Here is a 15,703-nt window from a genome sequence, read left to right as displayed (position 1 = left end):
CAATCTATTAGTGGATAAAAAGGTCCCTAGTGAAATCCACAAGAAGAACACTATGCAGGGCTTGACTTGTTGCTTCTAGTCAAGGCATTTTTGGGTTAGTTTTACTTGATTGATTGTTGCCTTTGTGAATGCATACTGTTGTTTCCCTCTAAGCATGATGGGAACTGTAGTTTATCCTTGGCTGCTATTCAAATAAATGCAAGAAAAGAAAGCATAATAGTAGCCTTCGATCTTGTAATAGAATCTGGGCGAATCCCACACCAAAGATGGTAATTTGTAACAGTTAATATGTGATATATGGTTCAATCTCTGTTCTAAGCCTCTTGCCCTTTGATGGGGTAGAGCCTTAGCTTTAGCCTTACAACCACCTCGATATTGCCTTCTTGCTCCACCCACTAGCCTGCCCGCCCCTCGGAGGTCATCACCCTCACTGTGTAGTACAGCCAAGTCTCCTGTGGTACTGTAATTCCGGACCCTGCTGCTCCACCAGCTCCGGGGTCCAACACTCGTGTCACAAAATATCGTCGTACCATGACGAATTTGGTATCTACGGACCGGTAATGATTAGGACATTACCCCTATGCATTTGCGTCATGATTGAGTGATGCTAGCACCCTTAAATCATGGTTTCCGCCCGAACCCTCAGACTCCATTTTGTGAACGGCATCCATCTTACGACTTGCCCTCATATATAGTCAATTGATTAAGACCAAGTTTGATGTAAAAGGACACGTCCACCGTAGCTGACTTCCCCATGACCTGGCCGAGCTGACTCCATTGCCTCCAGCCAAGCCTGTTTGGGCAGCTCCTCGCCCAGTGGCCGAGCAAGATATCATCTAGGCACAACATGTCATAAACCATTCACTACATACAGACCATGTTTTCCATACACATACACCTGTCCATGCTTCTTGTTTATGACCCGTTTTATGATGGGAGGGTGCCCGACCTTATTGGTGTTTCATCGATATCTGATGGGAATTCTGGATCTGGCGGGGTAATCCATCACAAACTGGACATCCAAAATATGTGCTGACCAGCATGACTTCGCTCTTTGTATTGTTATAGAAATATGTGTATAACCATATCATAAACCCAAGAATTCTTGCCCGCAGCTGTTATTTATGTATATAAGGAGAAGGCTGGTTCTGTAAAAACGAACAGTCTCCTGAGAACTTACGGCCCGTGCTGTCGTACTTCTAGGACACATGTTACTTGGTTGCAGCCAATAAAACTCGATCTCTGACTTCAACTAGAAGACTCTGTGTTTCTGTGGTCCGGAACAGGGAGAACTCGGAGGTCCCCGGGTGTAACCCCTGGCACCACCGGGTTCCTAAAAACCCGGCACCTCACTCCGAGTAATGTCCTATGCAACCGTATGCCCAGTATGCACTTGCTCCTTTTATTCTACTTCTCGTAGGCCTACTCCTGCTTGGTGGCAAAGTTATGTGCGTTGCATCTGGACATTTGAGAGGCAAGATAAACCTTCTGGAGGCATTCTAAAAGCAAAGTTAAAAGTCAGATTTCTGGCCAGATTAGTACAGTTATGGATACTGTCTAACGTGTGAATTCTGATAGTGTATGACATCTTTTCCACTAAAACAGATGCCCCATGTTTCTTTTATAGACCCTGAATCTATTGCAATAGCTTTCTGCTTTTGAATGTCCAGTTCTTTTTAGTCCTACATACATGCATACGCGGGAAGTGTACAGCATTCTCTCCAAAGGCTCCAAAACATTGACGCGCTGGTTCTACCAGTTTCTTTTGCGGGAGCTGTCATGCGAAATTTTGAGAGATCAACAAGACTTATAGCTCGATAGGCAGTGTTAAGTACACTGAACAGTCCAGCCTTGGAAAATGTATAAACCCTGTGGGATGTGTATGCACTCATTCTCTAAATCATACCATTAGTGTAACTGAATTCATTGAGAAAATATTATATTTCTCCACTCATTGGAAATGGGTCTCCGTATCAACGATACAAGATATGTCATGTTCCCTTCATGTAAAGTAAGTGTGTAAATAGTTTTTCCCATGCAAATGAATGAATGGGTTTTGAGGCATTTACTATGTTTGACAACTTGTCTGTAGGTTTAAACCTAATGCCTAAAGAGTCTTCATAACAAAGAGCGAGAGGCACAAGAAAAGCTTTGAGGCGATATTTCAATGAGAAAAAAAAGAATTGCTGGTATTTATTTGTTACAATATTTAGGTTGTCTCTTAAACTCCCACAATAAAATGAAGATTATTGAAAACACGTTAAACAATCAACATAGGAGTATAATTGCTACAAAATAAAGACCCAACACTAATGTTGCCAGGCATGGATGAGTGAACATTCATAGGCTGTGAGGTTTTTAGGCAACCGATTGCTGTCTCAAGTCAGTTTTTATCTGGTATTGTATTTATCATGTATTGTAAAGTGTGTAGCAAGAGCAGAACAGCTGAGCTTCATGTAGGGAAAAACTACTTCTATGCCCTCTGCTGTCCTACTGGACACCCCTGTCTCCGGTATGGCATATATGATGACCCTCAATCACAAAGTGAATGACAAGAAAACCTATGTCAGCCCCAGAGTCCCTTGATAAATGTATTACATATTTCTGAGGTGCTAGCAACGTGATGATTTGCTTTTATGTTGCAGGCCATGTTCAGGAGCCAGAGAGAGCAAATCACTTATGAGTTTGAGAAGCTCCAGATGTTTTTGGAGAAGGAAAAATCTCGTCACCTCAGCAACCTAGAGGAGGAAGAGAAGAAAAGTCTGCAGAGCATCAAGGAGACAGTAAGCAAATTCGAAGAACGGCAATTTGTCCTAAGAAGTTGGATTACTGAGATGGAATTGAAGTGTCAGCAGCAGGATGTGGAGTTATTGAAGGTAAGAAAAGGTTATAAATATATAGAACAAGAAGAATAGCAAACCTTCATCAGAGGCAGAGCACCAATACTGTAAGCCAGATCTAATCGGAGCGATGTATGCTTCCACGACTCTCCGAACCCCCTACAAAAAATACACAAAGTAATATGTTGGTTAGAAGTAAACCCAGGAAAAAGGGTCTAGGATAAGAAAAAAAAACAGAGACCCGGGATATCGATAATCTGACATGTAACACAGCTGGGCACTGCCTTCAACTGGTGCCGCATTGCAATATGAAGATGAGAGGAAGTCTTTAGCAATTCTTATCAATAATGCTACAGCACCGAATATGTTATATGGTATACCTTTAAACAACCCATATCTCCAGATAATGAAACTCTTGGCTCGATATACATTTTGGCAGACTGGTTATTTTCCTTCGGCCTGGCGGAGGAGTTCATGACCACCAGGCAGAGTGTACTCCACCCACCAAACTTAGACGTAACCACCAAGCTGGCTGTCTTTTTTTTTTTTTTTGAAAACTTTTATTCAAAAAAGAAGGAGATACATGCGCAGGCCCACAACCGTCATGGCCGGCCGCAAAGACAATCAATGAAAACAGGAGAAACTGGAGCCAATCAGTAAACAGGATATATCAAAGTAAATCAGATGTGGTTGTGGGGCTCGCAAACAGGATATGAGGTTTTCATTTTTAAATTTTAGAAAAGCAGTAGGGGCTGCAACAACAAGGACATCACACCTTAAAGGAAAGAAGCACAAAGGAGACGATTGGGACTTACCCCAATTACAGTTGGAGATAGGCTATGACTAAAGCAACTATGCAATCTGGGCAGCCACGGCGATAATACTGGACAATAAACCACATTACAATAATCCACATTTCTAAAAATCACGACAGAGAGCCTACCCCCCAAGAACAGAAAAACCGAGGCTTATCGAAAAGCCGGAAAAAGAAAGAAAGGTGCAAGACCAAGAGACAGCCAAACCTACTAAAGAGAAATGAACCCTCCCAAAGCCGGAAAAGAGCGATAGGGACCATAGAACAAAACAAATTAAATAACAAACCCCCCCCACACCCGCTACCCTGCACCCCTGTAATGGCTACGGCCTAACCCACTAACAGCGTGCCTGTCGCCCCGGAACTGCCCCACAGAAGGGAAAATATAAGAAGAAGTGGAGGAGGAGAAAAACAAACAAGCCCCCGGACACCTGGTACCCCCCGCCGGCGGTGACCCCCCCATAGCACAATCATCATCAAGCAAAGCTAAACAGTCAGCAATATCACGAGGAGGACAGTCACCAGGAAACCCCCCCCCCCCCATCCTACCCCCGGCCCGGTGAGGAATTTGGTGCAGTCCCGGCAAAAGTAAACGGAGCAACCCCAGGGAAATAGAAGTCAACCCTGCAAGCCTCACGAGGAGATCTATCACCAAAGTCATATCAGTTGCAAACAAAGGGAGCGTCTCAGATGGTCCAATGCAGTGGCGAGGAGCAAGAAAACCTCAAAGTCAAAGTCAGCCCAGACCAGTGCGAATCCGTTCCAGAGCACATCCCGACCAAGCCACATCCGACCAGAGGCAGTCAAAGCGTCCATGGCAGACCAAGGCATTGAAGATGGAGCAAAGTCCGGTCACAAAATGGCGGCATCCGTTATGGAGACGGGCCGGAACAAAGGAAAATGGCGATCCACTTCGACGGGACCCTGAGACTCGGCAATGAAGAACAGGACATCCAGCAACGATACACCATCGGATAGGAGACGTAGAGGGAAGACCATGTACTGTAGCAGATGAAGGAAAAGTGAGGCCGACTCTCAAAGGAGCAAAGTCGGGCTGTCGCTCGGGCCCCTTAAGATGGCGGGTCAAAACGCTCGACTGGACCGCAGACTTCTGTGCAGGCGCTGCAGCGTCCGTGGCCGGTCGCGAGCAGACATCATCCAGTTTCGCCGCCAGGGAGACACATGCGCCAGTGAATTGCGAGCGGAGCGCCCCAATTGCCGCCATTACGGATCTCAATGAATGTGCGCCATCCACCCCCTCCTTCCCGGGGTCCAGAGGACGGAGGGGGACATAATCTCCAGCCCACATCGCCGGGCTCCGGGCACACATTTGGCGATCGCAACAACAAGGGCGCCCGAACTGGCACACTCAGCACAGACACCTGTCGTGGGTGCAGCCCGTCAGCCCCCAGACCGGGAAACGAGGGTCCGGCACACAACCCACAGCCACGGTGCAGGAGGATTGCAGCACGTCACAGTGTCTCTACTCCGGCACCATCCATCAACGAGGACAAGAGAGTCAAAAGCGGAAAGAATTATTCAAACCTGGAAGACTGGCCACAATCGCGGTCACTCAGCCGATATTGATCAGGTCCCTCTCAGGTGTTTCAAAAATCGAGGTCCCGGCGGCAGCCCGGGAGTAGGCCAAAAATGGGACACAACATAACTTCGTCGCTGAATTAGGTAGGAAATCCGGGAAAGCACCGTTGGCATCAGGCAACCTTCATACATCCAGGCACAGGGCGTGGGTAGAGGATAGACGGGCCGCCGGCGGAGGTCGGCGGAGCCGGGAGCTTATGCGGCCATCTTGGTTCACGGCGTAGCTCCTCCCCCTGGCTGTAATTTTTAAAACATTAGTATGGCCCTCTGTCACAACGGTTCTCATAAATGCTTTTTTAAAATTCAAGCTTGATGCACGGCTCCGCCAACATGACAGAGCCATCCATCAGACTTCCTCTTTTTTTACTCTCCCTTATATAAGATTTTCTTTTTGGGAAAAAAATGATCCCCTTGTTCTCTGCCATGGTGGTGGAAACATAGAGCAGTGACGAGCAGTGAAAACTGACCTGTACATCCGGCTATCTAAATTAGGTGGGTGGGCATAAAGGTCGGCTTTCAATGGCTGTTGGACGATCGAAGGGGCATAACCAAGGCAGAGATGCAGTAGTCTCCTCTGGGGTTACACCAATGATTTTGTCGTTTGTAAATCTGGCAGCTATAGTGCCAGGGCTTCTGCACTGTAGAGTGAAGCCAGGTGGCTGCATGTATCCTAACGTGGACCTTTCCTGACTACCACAGTAGCTCCTGGCACTGTCTTCTCTCAAGAATGTGAACTGAGTTAAAGGAGTCTTCCGGAGTGGGATTAGCTAGTGAGGGCTCAACAGATGTTCAGCCACACAGGAGAATTGTAATCAGATCACTAGCTTGCATATCGTTACATTTTGTAGTATTTAATAATACTCCGTGATTAAAAAGTGTTCTCTTTTCTTAAAAGATAAGTACTGAACTTATTCTGTCTGACACCAGTGGCAGGCCCCTTCAACCTGTACAGTGAGACCAAGTAGCCACTGTCTGCCTTGTGACCTTCCCGAATGGGTCTGAGAACCTGGAACAGAGGCTTTAAAAAAGAAAGTAGGTAAAACATTTAGTAGTCCAAATGAGAGGTATGTGGCTCTAGATGGATTCCTGTTCTTTCCTAGGTTCAGCGGTATCCGATTGTGTAGACTGATATTTGGAAATGAAGATCGAGTCTTTGGTGTGCTTCTAGCATTACATCTAGCTAAAGCTGTGTTAGCAGAATAAAGATTCAGACGTCAACATTATCATTCTGCTTACAAAGCACTGCAATCATCTTGACCATAGCCTATCCTCCATGGTTCAATCCAGCAACAAACAGATAGCAGGCAAATATATTAACATCAGATTCATGGTTTTGTTGGCTCCTACTCTAATCTGACTTTCAATTTTCATGAACCTTTACTGTCCATTGGTCACTTCCTCCAACACCTCCGCACACACAGGCAACATTCACATTAGTTGATGTTGGATGGGGCATTTAGTTTAGTTTATTTAAGAAGTTAGGTCACCCTTGCTCATTCCATTGTTTCTACTGTGATGCCTTTTCTCATTGAAGCATTGACTATGGTAATAGCATCCGGTCCTGTTGATTTTCATGAATCAGGCTTGACAAGATCATGCAGTGGTGAGGAACCTTTGAAGGAACAAAGAGGTAGCAAAACTTGTTTAATGATTAGCAGAGCACTCACTGATTCCAGAGCAGCAGAGTTCAGGATTTGTTATGGATCTTATCAATTTTCTGATCCAAAGATTTTTCTATCCCTTCACAAATCCTGGGGTGGATTTGTCTATTAGCTGCTTTAAGGACTCTGATTAGTTTTGATTTAACTAGCCTTTATGCAGCCCTGTCAAGTACCACGCAACATGCATTAGACAAACGCATTTCAGTGTGGTGGTCCCCTTCACCCCACTGAAGAGCCTGTCTTGGCTGTCCAGTCTTTACTAGCATAAGAGCTGCTATGCTGATAAAGTAAATCTGGAGTGACAGCGCGCCATGGTGCTCAATGCTACCGACAGGCATGGGGCTAGCTGAGCTAGTAGCAGCTAACTCATTGGCTTCTGCTAGTAGCCACGATGTATCAATAGAAGGTTCCCGGCGCGGCATTAAACATTTCTGACTGTCGTCACCAGCAGTTCCCAGTGGCTACTACCGAGACATGAATTCAGTAGCTTAATCCGTGCCGTGACACGGGACGTAACATTACGTCCTTCTGCAGTTAAAGGTTTGTGGGAGGCTCAAATCAGGGCAGTGCTGCTCACACGGCACTGCCGGCGGTAAATTAAAATCAACGGTGACCCCACTGGTCCCAACCCTCTGGGACCGCGGCGGCCGCTAGAACTTACTGTGCAGCTCAGATGTGCGCGTCTGCAGCTGAGAGTGAGTCTGATGCCCAGGCGGTGCACCACATGTTTGCAGAACGACTGGATTGTGCAGCAGACAGGACTTTGAGGAGGTGGCTGGCTGGCCCGTAATCAAATTGCCGTGGCTTTTTTTTTTTTTTTTTAACCTTTATTTGGAGACAAGCAAAAGACAGCAGTGGTACATTCATAATCCATACAAATATTGAGAGACAGTGCAATGTAGCAATATGATCAAAATGTCCAGGCTTCATGTCAAGGCATAGTACAGTGTAGACAGCAATGGAAAAGACATGTAACATCTGTAATCGTACATCGTGGAGCGCATTCGAACAAAGCAGTAGGTGACGGCAGGGGTGTAAACCTGTAGCTCAAATTCGGTAAGGTAGGGAGACAAACATCGACCTAGTGGACGATCAACCACGACTTACCATGTGGTCAGAGGAGGGTCCCCCCAACCACCAACAAGAAAGCAGTTACTGGCCCAACATACCACCCACAGGGACATCACAGTGTGACATACATAATTAGCACAGCAACAGAAGAAAGAAATGATCCCACTCACAGCGGGGCATGGGATCCGGCAGGTGCCAGCGTGGTACAACAAACATCGTGCCGTTTAACCAATCCCAACCCGGTCCTCACTTTCAGATTCAGAGTCCTGCACCGTCCTAGTGAGGAGGTACACCTGCAACGGGCTCCAAAAATCCTTAGGCCTACATCTCACGGGCATCATCTCCGCATACACATTGTATTGGTCCTGACAGTAAATGATATCACGTAACCAGTCCTTGAACTGTGGCACTCTGCCCCGCCCCCAACAGCAAGCCACTTGTCGTTTGGCCAACAATAAGGCCACGTCCACAAATCTACGGTGGAAGGCAGGTACCCCCTTAGTATACCCCAACAGGAGGACCATGGGGTCGAACAACACCCCATCCTCGGTCATAATCTGAAGAGCAGCATGGACCTGCACCCAGTACTCCAGAACGGCCGCACACTCCCATGCCAGGTGCAGGAAATCGGCACCTACCGCCCGGCATCGGGTACATCTATCGTCCTCCGACAATCGAAACCGAAGTTTCCTGGCTGGGGTATAATAAAACCTCTGGATGAACTTGTAGTGTATAATTTTCAAACGGCAACTAGAGGAGATATTGGCAGTAACACCACAACAATACTTCCACTGTTCGTCAGAAATGGTAATGCCCAGTTCAGCTTCCCATTGCTCCCGCACACGACTAGCCGGGGCAGCACGCTGCCGTCTAATGGCACCATATAGCTTCGAAACCAAATGTCGCCCATCGGAGACTAACAGCAAGTGGAGTGGTAAGGTCACGTCCGGCTCCCTAGGGAACTCCGGCAGTAAGGTACGCAGGCCCTGACGCAGGCGGACATAATAAAACAACTCCAAGGGGGAACAAATTACATCCCCAAAAAACTGGTCCCGGGTGCGGAAGGTTCCCCCTTGTGAAAAAGGCTTCCCCAAGTAAGTGCCCCAAGACGCTTGCACAGACGCTGAAACCCTGTCTCCTGTAATAGGGACAAAGCAGGATGATACGCTAAGGGTAGTGCAGGTGAGTAGAGGAATGAAAGACCCAGCAATTTCGCCACACGTTTCCAAGCATCCACTGTGCACGTCACCGTTGTCTGATGGGTGTCCACATCGCCCACATTGCCCAGCACTATGCCTTCTAACGGGAGAGGATGGGCGACCCATTGTTCAGCCGCAATCTGTGGCATAAACGGCGTGGGACGCATCCAGTGGTATGCATAGTGTGTCTGAGCGCTTAAATAGTAAAGTTCAAAGTCAGGAACATCAAATCCTCCATCGACATAGGGCAACGTTAAGGTAGCCCACGCCACTCTCGGTGGTTTACCCCCCCAGAACAGACGAATGAGCTCCGAGCGGAGATGTTTAAAAAAATAAGCTCCAGGGTGATACGGAATATTCTGAAAAAGATACAGAAAGCGGGGTAAGACCACCATTTTAATCAGGGACGCCCTACCCGCCATGGACAAAGGTAATGACATCCATCTCGTGATGTTATCCGCCAGTTTAGTGATAGCCACGCCATAGTTAAGCCTAATAGTCTCCTCTCTGCTCAAAGAGACCACAATACCAAGGTATCGCAGCTCCGAGTCACACCACTCCAAAGGGTAGTCCAACGGAAATCGATGAACCGCCACAGTGAGCGGAAAGAATTGGGACTTCTGTCAATTGATATGTATCCCAGAGACACCTCCAAAAGCAACGAGCTCTCGCAAAAGCGCATTAAGATTCGTCTGTGGATCCTTCACATAAAGTGTGACATCATCCGCATACAAAGAGATTCCCACTTGGCGCTGAAAACAGTTAAACGCACTCTGTTGGTGCAGCTGGCGGATCCGGCAGGCAAGGGGCTCTATGGCAATGGCAAACAGGAGGGGAGAAAGGGGACATCCCTGCCTGGTCCCCCTTGTAATAGGGAACTGGGGGGAAAGCACACCATTCACTACCACCCTCGCCACCGTGTCAGTATACAACAATTTGACCCAAGAGATAAAGATCCGAGGAAACCCCATTCTGCATAAAACATCAGTAAGGTAACCCCACTCCACGGAATCAAACGCCTTAGTAGCGTCCAGAAAAACGGCGGCTACCGGGAGCTCCGGAGCAATAGTCGGGATAAGGGAAAACAATGTACGAAGATTATGGGAAGTCGCCCGGCCAGGCACGAACCCGGACTGATCAGGTAAGATAATAACAGGAATGAGCTCAGAAAGCCGAACCGCCAACACTTTCGCCAGAATCTTGACATCACAATTAAGTAATGAAAGGGGCCTATAGGAACCCACGTCTTGGGGGTCTTTACCCGGTTTAAGTAACGAGGTGATAGCAACTTCCCTCATAGAACCCGGCAGTCTCCCTACCTCAAGGGACTCTTCAAAAACCTCACGAAGAACAGGAGCCATAATATCCACGTAACATTTATAGAATTCGGCGGGAAGGCCGTCCAGCCCCGTGGCTTTCCCGTTGTTCAGGGACATGATGGCACCCCTGATCTCCTCCTCCTCAAGAGGCCTACCCAGGAACGCCCTGTGATCGTCTGACAGCCAGCAAAGCACTAAATCATCAAGGAATCCGCCATATCGCACATCACCCGACTGCTGTGTAGTGTACAAGTGGGCGTAATGGTGGATAAATGTCTCCTGTATCTCTTTCGTGTCTCTACAGTGAGTGCCATCCGGCAAAACCAGTTCCAACACATCCGAACTATACCTCTGATGCCTAGTAAGTGCAGCAAGTACCTTCCCAGGTCTCTCACCCTCACAGTATCTCCTCGCCGTCCCCTATGCTTAGCCTCCCTGGCAGCCTCCTCCTCGTACTCTGAAAGTTTACCCCTAAACTGACCCATGAGGTCGGGATCAGAACCAGCGTGCAATCTGCGTTCCAACTGTCGTAAATCAGCCTCTAAGCCCTCGAGAGTCCGAACAATAGATTTAAGCATCCCACAACTCTTGGAGATAGTGACACCCCGGATCGTAACCTTAAATGCCTCCCATATCACCTCCACACTATCAACAGATCCTTTATTCCTTGGAAAGAAAGCTTCCACCTCCTCGCCAAGTTCCGCCTTAAAAACGGGGTCCAATAGGGCAGAGGGGAAGAGCCGCCAGGGTGGGCGCGGCCTGTGCAGCCCGGGCACCGACAACACAACTTTAACCGGGCAATGATCAGAGTACGTTCTGGCCAGGTGTACCGCCTCCCGCAACCCCGCCACCAGCCCTCTGGAGAGGAAGACATAGTCCAGTCGCGCCCAGGAGCGAGCCTGTGCAGTGAAATGCGTGCCCTCTCTTTCAGTCGGGTGAGCATACCTCCAGCTATCAATCAGTCCCGCCTCCTCCACAATGCCCCGCAAAACATCCCTGGCTTGTGTATTGTACTGAGGACTACCCTCCGATCTATCCTCCAGAGCCTGAACCGCCAGATTGAAACCCCCCCCCATACAATATGTGAGGCCTCCACAGCAAGAACATGGCCCCAAAGTGTAAGAAAAAAAGCAGGCGTATCAATGTTAGGTGCATAACAGTTCACGAAGAGCACAGTGACCTGCCCAAGCCTCCCCCACAATAACACATACCTCCCCTCAGGATCCACTCGTGACCCCAATTCTTGAAAGGAGAGCGATTTCTTAATAAGTATAACAGTTCCACGAGCATACGAGGAATACGATGCAAATGTCCTCACTGCAGCCCACCTCCCACCAAACGTAGGGGCAGGCAAACGCCACAGATGCGTCTCCTGCAGGAAAGCTACTTGTATTGCATGTCTATCCAAATACTGTAGTACATTCCGACATTTCCTGGCATCATTAAGCCCACGCACATTCCAAGACAAGATCGATATCTTATCCACAGTACCAATCGACATCACCCATGATCAAGGTGCAACGGGGCACACGTAAGCAGTGCACCGTCCCAGTCTCTCAGCGCAAGGCAGCGAAATGTCACTATCGTACACAACGGCCTCTCCAACAACCTCACTCCACATTCATCCCAGCCATCTCCAATCCAAAAAACCAGATACCCCCCTCCCAGTCCCAAACAACAACAGCTGTGCAGCAGGCACGCAGGCAGTACAAAATGTAACGCGCAGCACACACACACTGTCCCCTCTGCACCGACCATGAGCGCCCCAGGAGTAGCCCGCCCCTGTCCACCCCTTCCTTTGCGACAATGGCCACTACGAGCGGGCAAATCAGTCACACCTTCAGTCGCAGTAGAACAGTACAGGCCCGGTACGGCCGAGGACAAAACAGAGCAGCGGTTACAGGCCAATGCCAGGACAAGCACACAGCCGTAGCCAATCCCGCCACATGCACAAGGAGCAAGCTGAACATGCGCTGCCAACATAGCCCCCCCCCCTCCCCACCCACCTGATCAACCCCTAACTGTCAGGACCCCCAGGTACCCTTCCCCCCTCTCCATCCATTCATCCGTCCATTCAACCAACAAGTCAGTCGCACCAAGAAACTGAAAAATAGTGGGGCATTCCCGGTGGGGTGCCCACTAGAGGTGCACATCACCACTCCCACACACTACGCCGCACTCCGAACCACAGGGCTTACACACGGCCCAGGCGCAGTGTGGGGGTGGGTGCCCGGAGCACAGCATTGTCACCAACCATCGCCCCCTTAGTGACCCTCAATAGCGGCCCCTCATACCGAACCAGTGACCATCATGTCCATCTCCAACAAGACAAGGCTGGGAGTGCCTAGGCCACAGGAGCAGTCATACGAATGTCCGCGCACAGCGCGCACCAATGTCGCCGCGCTGAAAAAAAACATATTCAAGCGTCCTCCTCCTCTCCCGCCGATCGGTGGTCCTCCTGTTCCCTCACATACTGCCGGTCCTGCGCAGATCGCTCCCTCCTGAGGCGCTTCACAAAGTCCTCTGCATGCTGCGGGTTCGTGAAGAAGTGCTGCTTTGCCTGATGGGTCACCCTCAGCTTAGCAGGATAAAGCAAAGCATAGTCCACCTGCAGATCACGTAGTTTTTCCTTGACCGCCAGGAATTTACGACGTTGTTCTTGCACCATCGGCGTGAAGTCAGGGTAAATGGTGAAGTTGACCCCCTCAAAGGAGAGCGTGCGATTAGTGCGAGCCGCCCGGAGAGCAGCGTCTCGGTCCCGATAGTTCAGGAGACGCGCAATGATAGGGCGCGGTGTAGCCCCCGTGGCCGGACGCGGCCCAAGAGAACGGTGCGCTCGTTCCACAATGAACTGCGTAGAGAGCCTCTGCGCCAATAGCGCCAACCAGGAGTCTCTCCACATACGTCTCCATTTTCCTCACATTCGTCGTCTCCGGCACACCTACCACGCGTATGTTGTTACGCCGACTCCTCGCCTCCAACTCCTCATTCTTAGCGGCTATTATCCGCAGGATATTGTCCATTCTCGCCAACTGGGTGGTATGAGTGGCGGCAGTATCGTCATGATCAGAGATGCGCTGCTCCGCCGAGGTCAGGCGCTCCTCATGCACATCTAGTTTCTGCACCACTGCGTCCATGCGCGATGACAATTTGTCCACTTTATCCACAATAGTGGCAAATCCCTGCCTCATCTCCTGCATCATCTGCTGAAAGTCTGGGGTGGGAGGCTGTAGCCCAGCATCAGCGATAGGCGGTGGGGGGGGGGGACCGCGAGCTCCCGGCCTCCTGCACCAGGCGTGTACCCCTCCTGGCCGCCACAGAGTCGAAGGACAGCTTGGGCTGCTTATTGTCAGGTTTCCCCATGATAATCCGCTCCTAGCGTGGGACAGCTCCCAAAGCGATGGCAGTCACGTCGCAGGCAGCTTCCCAGCGAACACAAAAGCACCACAGCCGGGGGCACGAGCAGGCGCGAACACCCCGCCACACACGCCTGAGTAATGGCCGCCGCTCACCTCGGGCCGAAGACGTGGCCCCTTCGCGCTGCACCGTCGGGGTCCGGTGTGCCTCCTGCACCGCTGCTCCACACGAGCGTCCCCAGGTCGCAGGTAGCGGTCACAATAGCCCGCTGTGGTAGAGTGCCCAGCAGAGTGCCCAGCCGCCAAAAGAATCCAGAGGGGGGAGGGGGACAGGGCCTCCAAACCACGTGTGAAGCCGCGGTCTGGAGTAGACAGAGACGCCGGGCCACGGAGCACCCGACTTCCAGAGCGTCAGGCGGGGGAAACTTCAAGCTCCCGTAACTTCGGTCAGCAGGCTCCGATTACCACAGGAGTTGGACCAAGTGTGGTCGACAGCCACCCCAGCCAGAATCCGGGGTCAAAACAGGGATCAGCGATGGCCAAAAGGATCAGTACACGGATAGAAGCTCCGGGCGGCAGGAGCCTCACGGCAGTGCGGCCATTCTGCAGCGCGCCCTCTAGCGCCCCCAAATTGCCGTGGCTTGCCTGAGTTGTAGGTAAGTATCCACAAGCAAGGGGTATGCCCGAATTCCCCTAACCCACTGGGCAAAAACACACATGAACAAAAACACAAAAGGATGTGTGGGGATCAATTGAAAACATTACAGGGTAGGATTTTTTTTTATTATTTCCTTCATGTGGGAACCTAGTTCCCGGGTAATTTCTAAACAATTCAACCATTCACTGAACTTTCCACGCTTTTTTCACATAATTTTTTAATAACACTCTTTTTATATGTTTTACATGACACAACCAAAAACATTACACAAAAAACATAAGAAACTCCATATTACAAAAATAATCCAAATCCCTTCCTATCCATCCATTCTAACCCGGTTGCAACACAATACAAATATATGGGAAATCTGAGGGGAGGTAGTTATTTACAAAATTTTTCTCCACTCAGTCCATATGTTGTGTGTCTTTATACATTGTTATATAGCATTTTTTAATCCATTGGACTCCTCCTCTTCTGCTGGTCGACGCGTTTCTGCCCACTAATTCGGGCCTCCTCAGGACATGGGTTACAAAAGGAAACCTACCCAAAACACCTACAAAAATAATTTCGCACAAATCAATGTCTTATATACTCTGCAAATCATATGTAAAGAACCATATTTCTGTCCTGCATGCAACCATGCACGTTCTTAAAATCCCTGGTGTCATCTCATCTTAACCCCCAATAAAAACGTCAGAAAGAGCATCGGAAAGATAGTATCACCTCAGTGTTCTACATGCCTAAGCATGCTGCAAAAAAAAAAAAACCCACTGCATCTCCTTTTCTTTTTCTGTGGGTATCCATGTCATTCATGCCATCTAGAAATCTGTCTGGACGCCGTGCTTATCCCCAAAGTGTTAAGTTTCAATGGGGTTATCCGAAATGCTACCTGACCCGGGTCAAAAATACTGTACAACAAACAATTGGTCACAGTAGCAACATTTTAACAGTACGAAATAAATGGTGGCATTCACAACACCAAATTTGCACATCCGCAATATGCAATTCATTTTCGAAGCATTGATAACTTCTTATAGACCACAAAGATGTTCATACGTGTGAAACATGATTATAAATTGCAACAATGGTGCTCTAGTGTGGGAGGAGGGGTAGGAGTGTTCTGGTTCAAAGTGAGTGAGGGTAATAGATAAGGGAGAGGTAATGTGACATATATACATTATATTTA

General features: G+C 49.0%; 1 protein-coding gene across 3 annotated transcripts in view; it reads left to right on the top strand.

Annotated features, from left to right (window-relative positions):
• Positions 1-15,703, top strand: part of LOC147662848 (E3 ubiquitin-protein ligase TRIM39-like) — a 280,135-nt gene that overhangs the window by 84,658 nt on the left and 179,774 nt on the right. For all 3 annotated transcript variants that reach the window (XM_086950855.1, XM_086950856.1, XM_086950854.1), the window contains exon 3: positions 2,646-2,876. In XM_086950855.1, coding sequence (XP_086806981.1) covers positions 2,646-2,876 — 231 coding nt within the window. The remainder of the gene's footprint in view (positions 1-2,645; positions 2,877-15,703) is intronic.

The sequence above is a fragment of the Lissotriton vulgaris genome, unplaced genomic scaffold (genome assembly GCF_964263255.1).
Source record: "Lissotriton vulgaris unplaced genomic scaffold, aLisVul1.2 SCAFFOLD_482, whole genome shotgun sequence".
Lineage (NCBI taxonomy): Eukaryota > Metazoa > Chordata > Amphibia > Caudata > Salamandridae > Lissotriton > Lissotriton vulgaris.
This window is presented reverse-complemented; position numbering and strand designations above follow the sequence as displayed.